Source organism: Centropristis striata, chromosome 1, assembly GCF_030273125.1.
Source record: "Centropristis striata isolate RG_2023a ecotype Rhode Island chromosome 1, C.striata_1.0, whole genome shotgun sequence".
Lineage (NCBI taxonomy): Eukaryota > Metazoa > Chordata > Actinopteri > Perciformes > Serranidae > Centropristis > Centropristis striata.
The window spans coordinates 39,051,598-39,064,842 of NC_081517.1; the positions used below are offsets into that span (position 1 = coordinate 39,051,598).

The following is a 13,245-nucleotide window of genomic DNA, read 5'->3' on the forward strand; positions in this document are numbered from 1 at the left end:
TTTCTTTTATCTCTACACTGACACCGGTCTTGATATGTTCACCGCATTTATGCCATCAGATCTTTGTTTACAACTGCATTTGAAACAACCACAGCAAGATAATGCCCGTCTTTGTTGCCAAGCTGCAGCCAACCTTGCAGAAATTACTCAGCATTTTACATATACAAATATCAATGTTTTGCATCTATGTTAAATCAAAGTGACCAACTTAAAAAATAATTTCGTATCTATTTTGCTAAATGTAGAATATTGACCTTGATAAAAAACAAACAAACCCAGAGCTCAGTATATGCTCTATGTACACAGACAGGAAATTTCTAATTTATTATAATCAAATTCATGACTGAATTCAGCTTTTGTGGCAGGGTTCATCTGTTACAATACTACAACACAGTTGGGAAAGCATTCCATGGTCTCTGTCTCTCACTGCAAATAAGTGTGTTGTTGTTTCCTGCAGCAGATTGCCTTTATCAAATCACATCATGTGACCGAGCAGCGAGGCCACATGCATCAGAGGCTGTCTGAGAGATGACCTCAGGCTAATCAGCACCAAGGCAATGCAGCAGATAAAAAAGCAGGACGCCTTTATTGGAAAGGGTGAGAAATAGACTGCAGTAAAGCATTAGTCCAAACCCCTTACACAAGAACAATTAACCACAGTATCAAATGACACTAATAAACTGTTTGTTTGTTTGTTTGTTTGTTACCTTCTTTTTCCTCTGCCTCGCCTTCAGAGTTTTTGTGGAGGATTTGTTTAGAAGTTCTGCATTTTGTGGTGGCGTCTTTTGTCCAGCCTTGGAAAATGAATATAGAGAATATGAAAAATAAAGAGGTTGCGATTTAAAGTAAACAGAAGCAGAATTTGTGAAAGAGTATATTTAGTTCAGTTAAATGCACAAATATGAATTTACTAAGACATCTAATAGCCTTTTAAAGAGATAGTTCAAGATCCAAAAGTGTTGAGAAAGAATTTCTTTCCAGTAGGATTCCTACATGAAAGGTCTGCTAATATCTCCAACAACTCACACAAATACAATCTAGATTGATCAATGACACAACAGGTAACAACAGGTAAGAGGAACAATATGTATTTTACATTTTGTGTGAACTGTCTCTTTAAACAATCCAAGATAATTGAGCACATTAAATAATGTCAGGCTGCAAAGTAATACTTTATTAATAAGTAATAGCAAAATATTTGCCAATCCTTTGTGACCTGCATTTAATTGAATACAGTGCAAAGACAAGATATCTAATGCTCGAACTGGGAAACTTTTGTCCCTTTAATAAATATAAATATTCATTCTGAATTTGATTAATTCTGTTTTAATTTACATTTTACACATCAGAACTTTTATGTAATTGGGGTTGTAGAAACAACTTTTTTTTAAATTATAACCTAAAGAAAATATTTGATTGCATTTTCTCTTATATCATTTTTAATTTTTTTTTTAAATCTGACATGCAACACTCAATACATATAGTCCTGCAGTGCATGGGATGTTTCCTCAATTAATTTGAGGACAGACTGACCTCTATCATCCACATCAAGTGTGAGAAAATGCATATGAACAGTGCTCTTTCTAAAGACTCCTATCCTGAGAAGAAATGATAACCAGTAGGGTCAGTTGGATATTATTTTAAAAAAGGCGGCATCTTTTCTCACCGAGTGACCGGATTACATTTTGCAGGCAGTATGCAGCAGTCAGCTGACACTGATAACATCTTTAAAGCTCACAGAAATGGCTTTGGTGTTGGAAAACAGCTTTTCCAAAACATGCCCATGCTATGTTAATCACATCACACAGATCACATGGTTGGTGTTAAAAAGGACTATGTAAGGGAATTTGAAGGGTTCATGCAGGTTTGTCCTGGGAATGTAAGGCATAAACAACAACAGAGAGAGACACAGAGCACTGAGGAGCATTAATGCACACATGCAGGGTGCTGCTGCAAGGCTGATCACACACCTTTGTTCTGGGAACTGGTGTCGGTTCGTTAGCATTGAAGGATCTGGGTGACTTCTCTGTGTCTGCATCTGTGAAGTGCACCTCCTGGGACCAGGAAGAGGAAAACAGAAGGATTTCAGTTTCAATACACATTTTAGTTACAGTACAGGCCAAAAGTTTGGACACACCTTCTCATTCAATGCGTTTCCTTTATTTTCATGACTATTTACATTGTAAATTCATCAAAACTATTAATGAACACATGTGGAATTATGTACTTAACAAAAAAGTGTGAAATAACTGAAAACATGTCTTATATTCTAGTAAGCAAAGGGTGGCTACTTTGAGGAATCTAAAATACAAGACATGTTTTCAGTTATTTCACACTTTTTTTGTTAAGTACATAATTCCATATGTGTTCATTCATAGTTTTGATGCCTTCAGTGAGAATCTACAATGTAAATAGTCATGAAAATAAAGAAAAACGCATTGAATGAGAAGGTGTGTGTCCAAACTTTTGGCCTGTACTGTACATTATAGTAAGAAGAAAAAAGCAACATGTCATGCTTATCAGAGGTTCAAAGCTTTGTTGCAACTGTAGTTTCATATCTACAGTTTATACAAGGGAGTCGATTTGGAACTCCTGGGCATGTGTGCTCTACTTCTGCTTACTTTTCTTCTACTAGCCCTAACAACACAGTTTAGAATAGACATGCTGACAATCTGCATCCTCAAACACATACACTCCCATAAACATGTTCATGCACACCTCCCACTCATCAGCATTTTGTGACTGCAGGAAAAGGCAACACCGGTGATCACATGTGCTGTGTTAAAAGGCAGGTCAGCAGGCGAGGGGCCTTAGTGGGCCATTTGTGCTTGTGCATATGTGTTGCTGTTTAGGTGTGCATGCTTGTGTATAAGACAATCTCATTCTGGCTGAGGGTTTTCCCATAGGTCAGCAGGGTCTCATGTGCCCGTGTCCTTAACAGGTATTCACAACCCAGCAGGCATTTATGACTGAAATATCAACACAAATGAGGACACTATATCTTTATTATATTGACTTTATTTTACCTTTACTAGGGTTATGGACTTTTGGATTTTAATGAGCTCAGGTTGCATGCGATCATTTAATATTTTAAAATTATAAACATCTTCAGGGGTTTTATTTTGCATGGTAAACAGTGTGTCACATGGGAACCCGACACTGTGTTTGATGATGTTAAAAATGGTAGGAGAGGAACCCTGAGAGATGAGGTGAGAGGTCAAAGACACATGGAGCCAAATCCTGAGGGCATCAGATGGCTCAAGTCACGTTTCACGCCAGTAACACAGACATCAATCAACAAGGAAGTCGTTTGCTGTATACTGCAGTAAAGGATATCTTTCCAGAAGTGCTAAGTTTTGCATTTCCACTCGTGACATAGTAAAAGAAGATGCTCATACAGTAGCTGTAGCAGCAGTAAACACTCTTCTCATTTCACTTTCTTCACTGGACTGGAAGTAACTTAAATAAGTGTGATTTTATAATACACCTTTTTCTGGAATTCTTAACAAAAATAATAAAACAGTATTTAAAGATGTCAAACACCTCACTGTGCCTAAGATGGTTATCTCTGTTAGCATCGTCAAAGCTTAAAGCACACAGCTTTGACTCTGCCTTTTCTGTTTTGTCTTCGTGTTCACATGAGGACCTTCTTGGTGAAATACCCACAAGTCTTTTAGAAGGCTGTTAATACCATCAAAGCCACTGTTGAGCAGTTTTCAAGAGATCCATGGGGTTTAAGAACATTTATTATAAATTTGTGGGTATGTTATAGGCCAACACGTGTGTTTTATCCCAGTATAATACATTTTTAAACTAACAAAGCATTCATTATTTCCCCACTAGAATTATATTTTGTGGTAAGAATCACTGTTTGGGGTACCTCCTGGTTTGGGGATTTTTATTTTTTCGGATACATTTAAGGATTAAGTTATTCAGATACTAAAGAAAATGAGTTCAAAACCCCACTGGATTATCTGAAAAATGCTTCATTACAAAGTTGAAAAGACAGCCGTGACCCCCAAATTAATATCAGTGCATTTTTTTTAAATTTCTCAGAGGAAGTATGACCCCTTTCTGCTATTGCGATATATGCTAGGACACCATCTCTGCATCTGGGGCTAACCACCACTTAAGACGATTGTGATTGATTTAAAGAAACACAAACAAGCCTGAGTGTTTTTTCCTTCAGCAGAACAATATGTGGTGCAGTCAGACCATTCTACAGCACTAACACAGTGCTGATGAGATAGGTTGCCTTTGCAGGACTAATAAAACTCTGACTACAGCTCTGCACGTATGTATTTGTTTCTCATAAAAAAGTGAAACTATATTAAAAGGAAATATGCATCTAAATCTGTGTATTGTTGATGTTGTTTAGAAAACATAAAATTCTCAACTAGAATCTTAGATCATGCGGCTTTAAAATGGATGGTTTGCTGTGCTGTGCTTGGTCTGTTTCTTGCAGGCACATTTCTCACAGATGCAGCAACAAGATGCCGGCAGGAAAACCACCAGACCAGATAAACTAGCTAATCAATAAAGACACCATCCCTCCAAGCACCAAATATAAATCAACCAGAGACTCAGACACAGCCACCTGTGGAGGAGTCATTCCTGCTAGGCTGTGATATAAAATCAATAGTTAAATCAATTTAACTATTGGCATTATGTAAGCCTATATTTATAACAACTATCACTCCTCCAGGTGGATGAGCAGAGCATGAGGTCACAGGCCAGAGAGGACCTCAGACTGTTTAAAGTGCATGAAGGCAACATGGTGCTCACAGTCTTACCAGCTGCACTACACTGTACTGACCACCAACACAGATCTATTTCATTTAAACAACAGCATCTGGTGTTCACACAATTATACAACACCTTGACAATAATGTGGGTTGACAGTTCTTCCGTGCAACCTTCTCCATCTCTGGCAGGCTTAAATATATTGCTGTAGTTCTGGATGAGCTTGACCATGATCTTGTTACAGATTTGTTGGTCCTTCATCGCTTCAAAACCAGGAGCCACACTGGAAAAGAGGGAGAAGAGACATAAAATATTAGCATAATATAATCGCAAAATAATAACAGATAAGATTTAATCAAATTCTTTCATTTTTCATCATTCTTTCTTTCATTTTTTCACTTTGCAGCATTGAACCTATTTGACAGCGATTCATGAAATAAAAAATTAGTTGTCAGTTCATCGACTTGATTAGCAAAACATAAATCAGCTGCCCTAGTAAGTATGATCTGTAATGCCACTGAACAGCTGTTTGAGATGTACATGGAGCTGTAGGCCTAATTATATAACCTCAAACACATGCACGCACGCACACACACACACACACACACACACACACACACACACACACACACACACACACAAAGAGGACAGCTTGTACAGTATGAAAGAGTATCGTGTAGAGTTTCTTCCTCTTAATTCCTACTAGAAGGGCCTGATCTTTTTACCATGCAGGGTTTCCCGGCCTGATCACCCCCAGTTTATTACTGGGTGATACCACCAGTCACGAGTCTGGGTATAAATATGTATGATATGAAACTCGACTGCCTAGTAAGCCATTCATAAATAGACCATTAAGAACAGGGGTACTTAGTTTAGCAGTTGCATGGGGCAAATTAAGACACTGATGCATAATTTATTTTGAACATCAGTTGAAATAACATTAACATCGACCGTTTCTTATATGTAATTCAATATTTTCCTCAAAACTGTACATGAGGTGACTTTTACACCATCATGATTTCCTCTTCACTAAATAAGCTACAGCACCACCTGCTGGCCAAATACTTTCACAGAGATACCAATACAGAGAGAGAGAGAGAGAGAGAGAGAGAGAGAGAGAGAGAGATAGAGAGAGAGAGAGAGAGAGAGACAGGTACTCAATGTACTCTTTTAAATGAATACTTTCAGATTAATTTGTGTTTTCAGTATACATTTGTCTGTTTTTTATTGATTAACCTACATAGTTCCCTCTAATGTTGACTGCACTGCGATGTTCCAGATTTTCTCCCATTCTGAAATACAGACCAAGACATCTTTTATGTTTCAAATAAAATTTTTGACAGATTTTACAAAACAGCTGCGGTGTCTGTGGTACACTTGATTTGTAGTTCTTTATCCTACTTAATATGCATTGCGTGTTATAAGAGTGAAATCATTCCACCCATCCAACTGCTCTGACATATGAAGCTAATGTTTTATATCTGACTCACTAAACAGAAATAGGGGAAAGAATAATCCCTCAGCTTTAGGTATCAGGACTATCTGTCTGCCTGTTGTTGTTTTTTCTACACTAAACCAGTTTGTCTTACCCTGACCCTAACAGCAAACTTGTTTTTTGAAGGTCACAGTGAAATACCAAACTTGCCAAAACCTTCAGGAATGTCAGTGATGTCCTTAAGGTTATAAAGACACTAAAGTAGGACTATAAACAGGACTGACACATGTGAGTCAAGTCAATGAATGAATGAGACTAACTTGAACCAATGTCAAACCAAGGAATTTACTTAACCCATAACCCAGTTATTGGGCATTTGATTATGAGAATGAGAATGAAACAAGTAAGGGGTGATTACACTTTGACTGGTACACTTTAAACATCTAGAATAAGTTCAGTTTCTTATTAGGGCCTCGGGGCAATCGCACCGAGCACTAGTCCCATACAGCAATAGCTGTAGCTCGGGGCGAAAAAATGCTTGCCAAAAATGCTTTCTGTTCGAGGCCAGAAATTCAAGTCTGTCCACCTCTGTTGTCACTCTTTCAGAACATTAACAGCTGCAGTTAATTCTGTTGATTGCTTTGATCTGATTGCCTTTGATCTTTGATGTGATTACAGTTAGATACACACACACACATGCACTAAAGTGCGCACACTCCTCACACATGCATACACATGCTTCATACACGCACACACACACACACACACACACACACACACACACACACACACACACACACACACACATATTTTGAGGTTAAAGGGCATAGTTTGAAAACCTGAAGAATCTCATCATAGTGTACACACACCGGCAGTAGCCCCCGTGGCCCTTTCAGAATTTCCTCAGAGGAAATTTTCTAGTTATGTTTACTATAACTACTTCCTCTCATTTAGGTTGTTGTTTTGGTACTTGGCCAACATCTTTACTGCTTTGGATCACTCTCATCAACCTCGTTTCCAGCAGGAAAAGCTCTGTTCATCTGACTGTTTACTACTCTGCCCAACACGAAATGGCAGACAGACAAAGTTAGCGACTGGCTGGTTGACAGAGGGGAGCATTTAGCAGCTAAAATGCAAGATATTTCACTCATGAGTTGGTGGAGACCAAAACAGAGCTAAAACAAGAGTAAATTCTTGGAACTAAGTTTAACTGACTGCCAATAAATGGTAATGTTGCTCGCTGCTTCTATATCTATATTTAATGTGACAATGTTGTCTTTACACATTGTTGCAGTTCCCCCAAGAGACATTTTTAATACATTTTAATATAATTATTATCATTATTTGGCTATTTATTATATTAAGGATGAAAAGCAAAAAGCAAATGTTCCGCATGTATCCATTTCAACAGCTTGACCACATCTATCTTAAAAAAGGTTCAACTCACTGGAAGACACTGGGTCCAAACACAGTGGCGAGGTTGTGGGCAGTCATACGGTTTTCTATGTGGTTGGAGTCCACAAGGGTGAGGAAGTGGCAGAGGTACCGGAGGAGGCTGTAGTGCACATCTGGAAGCTGCTGGAGCAGGTCTCTCATATCTGACCAAGAGACATCATCACCGCACTCTACAGACACACAAGACATAAGAACAAGTTAAATGTTAAGATCCTACTAAACCTTTTTTTAATTTTTTTTTTTACAGTGACTGTTGTCTCCCACTGAGGAAAACAGAAAGATCTGGCTAAAACATTTTAAAATACATACAAATAGGCGGAGTAAAAATATGGAATGGGATGTGTGAAGAAATAAAACAATCTTCAAACATGAAACACTTCAAAATCAAATATAAAAAGCATGTCTTCACACGATATAGGGATGAAAACGGATGTGTGAAATGACAGTAGGTGGTTATTGTTGACGTTTTATTTTTTAAATGTATTACTATTTTTTCTTTTTTGTGTGTTATTGTTGTTTGTTTGTTCATTGTTGTCTCATTATGACTACATGGGTGTATGTGTACTTATGTGTTTGTAAGTTAATAACAAGTTATGTGTGTTAATAATGGTAATAATGAGTTTATAAACTACATTACTATGTGTTATACATACATATATATAAATATTATTGTTGTTATATAACTGAATATAGTAAATTAACATAGGGAGAAGGGGTGGGATTTAATAAGCTTTGGCTTCTTCCCACTCCTTTTGAACACAAATAATTGTTGAGTCTTGTTGTTTCATTTTGTGTTGTTGTCTTGTATTTATTGTTGTTCGTTTGTTTTTAAATGTTCATCTTTTATTTTGTGTTCAAATAAATTCTCAATCAATCAATCAAAAAGAAATTTGGATAAATGCTCCAGTACTTGAAGGAGGCATTAATCTACATTAGTATTCTGATCATGTCTTTATCAACAATGAAGTGACCAAGAATTAAATGAAAAGTGACACGAACAGCTTGAATAATGTTCAATTCAGTGATATCTCTGTAATATCTAACCTTGAGTTGTGGTAACTACGTGAGCATTAGAGAAAAGAGCCCGAAAGTATGTTGATGCTATTACTCTGGATACATAATTGGGTCAGAGTTGGATAAAGGGATAGGGCTCCTGATCCTGAATGAATGAGTGACGCAAACCTGCATGCGTCTACGTGAGTGTGTGCATGTACATGAACGCGGGAATGTGTGTGTATGTCTAAGGAGGGCAGAAGGGGGGTGATCATTGCGTACAGTGATGCATAGCTTACACTGCTCTTGCCTGAAGTTCAGATTGTGTGTAAGTGTGTGACACACAAACAGTGCGTACATTGCGTTAAGTACATCGTCACGTGTGGGGGTTTCCTGGGTCCTTTCAAACTACTTAACATCAGAAGATAATCATGTTTTTGCAGGTTAGTACTTTAGACAAACATACATTGAGGAATGGAAAAAAACTCACTTCAAGCTATTACACATACAGATGCCACTTAAACAAAGAAGATGCACATCAAGAGACATGACAACAGAAAGACCAATCACTGCAGAGAATGACAATGCGCAGTGCGTGGACCAGCAGAAATCATTAAATTTCAGGTGAGAAACTGAACACTGCACACTTTGTGTGTATTTGTGTGCAAAAGAGATTAATAAAAGACAACAACACAGTTTTTTTATATCAATTTATCAATTTTGACAAAACTGCATCAATACCAAAACCATTCTGTATCAACCTTGACTTTGTATTGGAAAATGGAGAGAGGAATAGTGGCCAAAAATAAGTAACCTTTGTTTTGTATGAAAAAGACATAGAGGAAAATGTTATATTGTGTTGAATTGATTGTGTAATTGGAGCTGCAATGAATAACCGATTAATTGATTAGTTGTCAACTATTAAATTAATTAACAATCAACAATTCTGATCATCAATTAATCTGTTTTACTGATTCTTTAAGTAAAAAAAAGTCAAAATTCTCTCATTTCAACTTCTCAAGTGTGAATATTTTATGGTTTCTTTACTCCATCTGAATATCTTTGAATAATGGACAAAACAAAACACTGTTAGTTGCAGCCGTAGTTATAATGAACTATCACCCACTAAAGCAGTAAACTGAGCATGCTCTGTTTATTTATATGTATGTGACTTATACTTGAGTGGTGCATCTACCTGATCAGTATGTTACTTTTTTTTTATCCTTCTCCTGGTATATACATGGCTCTTATGTAAGACACAAATTTAGCTGTGAAAGTGTGCATGTATGCATTCTTAATATTTGCAGCAACCTTACAAAATATATGGGCAATGAACTACTGATATCAAAACATTACCGGCTAAGGGTACTGTTATCTGTTTCAACTATCAACTTATTACGAGCAAGAACAAGAAAGCAGCTCAAATATGAGATATTGTTATATGGTGAGACTGAGAGTTTGGATTTTGACAACTTAATTGCATCTTCCATCATAAAGTAGTTAGTTAATCTGTCAATTATTTTTTCAGTTAACTTGTAAATCATTTCAAATAGAAAATGTAAAAAAAAGAGACAAATATCTATCACAATTCTTAGAATTAAATTAAAAACATTAAATCACTGGAAAATGGAGATCTATTCAGATACCTTCAATTAAGACACTTTTATGAGACAGAAATTAAAAAGGAAATCTCATTGGAAGGGAATGTTGTGATAGAGGTATTGACAGGTGCGTTCAAGCAAACTCCTTCAAGAATTGTCTCTAAACTGTACAAGGGCCTATTGAAACAACAGGGGAGAAATACAGAGTATATAAGTTCTAAAAAATGGAGGGAGTTTGGTTGGAAAAATTTAACACGATTTTTTATTACACCCAAAATCAAAAATAAACAATTAGGCCAACAACAATATTGTTGGAGAAATTGTGGGCAACTGAATGCCAACCATTCTCATATATTTTGGTCATGTGAGAAAATACAATTGTTTTGGGAAGGGGTTTTAAGAGCTATGGGTGAAATTTTTGGGTATAATATCCCTAATGATCCACGGTGTATATATCTAGGACTGATAGCAGATAATGTAATAGGTAAAGAAGACATATACCTGTTCAAGATCCTATCACTTACAGCTAAGAAAGCCATTACAAGAAGTTGGCAGAGAACTGACCCTCCTGGACTGAACCACTGGCTGGACATTGTAGAAGAAATTCGATCAATGGAACAAATGACCCACAGTCTTAGAATCAAAACAGAGCTATATGTTGTAAGATGGACAAAATGGCATCTCTATGTGACAAAGTAGTGTTTACCCCCCTTGTGTTTTTGTATGTTTCTGTATGTGTTTTTATTGACTGGAAAAAATAAAGTAAAAAAAAAACAAAAACATTAAATTGAGAATGTTTTATTACTTTTATGGATTTTATCATGCTGCTATTTAATCTGTAAATTCATCTGCCTATCCATCCACTCGTAGTACTCCTCTGATGTTTTATATTTGCCAAATACTGGCAAGGAGGCCAAACCAATTTCACAAAGTACACCAAAATAATTTTACTCAGTAGCCATGGCCAAGTCTAATGCTGTGTTTGGCCACAGGCCCTGAAAACTAAGCTGATATTTATGGGGTCTATGAGAGAAAAGCAAATACTGTAGCCAAAATGTGCACTCTCCCCCCATTAAACAGATTAAACCCAGGGTTGGCGGAGTTCAGAGTGTGAGCATAGACACTTTACCTGCCAAAATCACTTACGTTACCGTTCATGACCTCTAAGATTATTGCCAGAAATATGAGGTACATCCCTCTTCTAGTTAGACAGACTCTCTCTCTCTCTGACACAAACACGCACGCAACTTTGCAGTGCCTTAAAACATGACTGCAGTGCTAAACGTACATTTCAGCATCTAAAGATAGCTTTGCTTATCATCCAATCTGAGTCATGACCCAGATAGTCACAATACTTGTAAAGGTATAAATATATCATTACAGATTTTAGAAGTTGTGCCCGAAAAGTATCACATGATGGTTTAAAAATGTAATGTGATCTACTTGAGTTGGTAGGCAAATTCAAGAAGACAAAGAAGCACATAAGAAAGAATTGGAACAATTGAAACTACTTTTTCTTACCTTGGTGGTGCTGTATCAGAGCCTGTTGGACTGTTGAGTCTACCAGCCCAACTGGCAGGTCCCTGAGGTACTTCTTGAGCAAGCTTGCCACCGTACACATGTCAGATTCAGAGAGAAGGTCCACATCCTCTCCACTCTCCAGCCGCTGTTTCAGGGTCTCCACAGCACGGACATTCCCGTTTACTCTGAACAGACCCTCCTGATGCAAAGCTGGAGGAAAATCAGAAAAACATTCAGTCACGGTTAATTTTATCATGTTAAAGGTAGTCTATCTATTCAATAAGAGAGCTAATAGGGGGGAAATTAAATAAGCTGGCTGGCTAAAAATGGTGTCGTTATTATATTTTCCACGGACAGCTCTAAGTAAAATGTTATTGTATATCTAAAATGATTTGTCCTGCTTCTGGTTTTAGGATTGTGATGTTGGTCTGAGCAATCTTAACAATAAAAGAACTGACTGGCACCACCATTTTTCTCAAGATGATTTGTGATATTCTGACTTTTTAATATCATGAAGCACCAAGGTGCCTCTTGCTCAATTATCAGGCCAAAGTTTCTACTTGTACATAATGACTATATCAGGATATAATTATGAAATGTATTTATCTTGACAATCGAATAGCACAAATAATGATCCAAGTTAAAGGAAATTCTTTCGACTCTTTTAACGTAAGATCATGGCTTTTCTTCATGACAAGTAAACATTTTATCAATGGCAAAATCCATATTTTTTTTACTACAGTTTTGTATAATGGAGTGCTATAATATTGCAATTGGTTTAGTGTGAACTTTGGACTAAGGTTAACATGTAAAAGCTGGAGGGATTTTCTAGCACCAAATTATTTTTTGGTTATACCTGTTTTGAACATGTAGCTTATGTAAGTGGCTAGCTGAGTGATGTAAAGATATTTGGTTAGTTAGTTAGTTAATTGCTGTTGGCAGGAGTTAGCTTTTTGCAAGAAGACATCCTTGGTCAGGTTTGTGGAAAAGACAAATCAGGATTTGGGTTTTCAGGACATCTGTTAAGGCTAACTTCTCCCATGGGCTAATGTTAACCACAAACAGAAGAAATGCTAAAAGCTTGTGCTGACCTTATAAAAGGTCGGCACAATTACAACCGACCTTATTTTAAAAGGTCGGTTGGCCTAAATTACATGGACAAAACTCACTTAACTTAACACCAATTTAAATCGTCTTTATGCTTTTTATTTAAAATTTCTGTTTCTACCTGTTTTAAGATAAGATGTGCGTCGTAAAAAAAATAAATAAAGGTTGAATACCTTGTGCACGGTGATTTGTCACCCGAGAAATAGTTCCTATGAATACAGCTTCGTTTAAAAATTAGCGACTGAATAATCAACAGTCGTTTGATTTGGAACTACTTTCGACCCAAAACATACGCATCGATTAAAGTTCTCCGTCGCTACGACGGATTTCCGTCATTTGGAGTTCACAGGGGCCACTGATGAGTTCAATAGCCGTGTTTCCTTTAGGGGG

General features: G+C 36.9%; 1 protein-coding gene across 1 annotated transcript in view; it reads right to left on the reverse strand.

Moving 5' to 3' along the window:
• Window positions 1-13,245, reverse strand: part of fam13a (family with sequence similarity 13 member A) — a 67,406-nt gene that overhangs the window by 44,418 nt on the left and 9,743 nt on the right. Inside the window, exons 3-7 of the mRNA XM_059342012.1 lie at window positions 11,749-11,958; window positions 7,626-7,803; window positions 4,879-5,026; window positions 1,971-2,054; window positions 708-794 (exon numbers count right to left, since the gene is read on the reverse strand). Coding sequence (XP_059197995.1) covers window positions 708-794; window positions 1,971-2,054; window positions 4,879-5,026; window positions 7,626-7,803; window positions 11,749-11,958 — 707 coding nt within the window. The remainder of the gene's footprint in view (window positions 1-707; window positions 795-1,970; window positions 2,055-4,878; window positions 5,027-7,625; window positions 7,804-11,748; window positions 11,959-13,245) is intronic.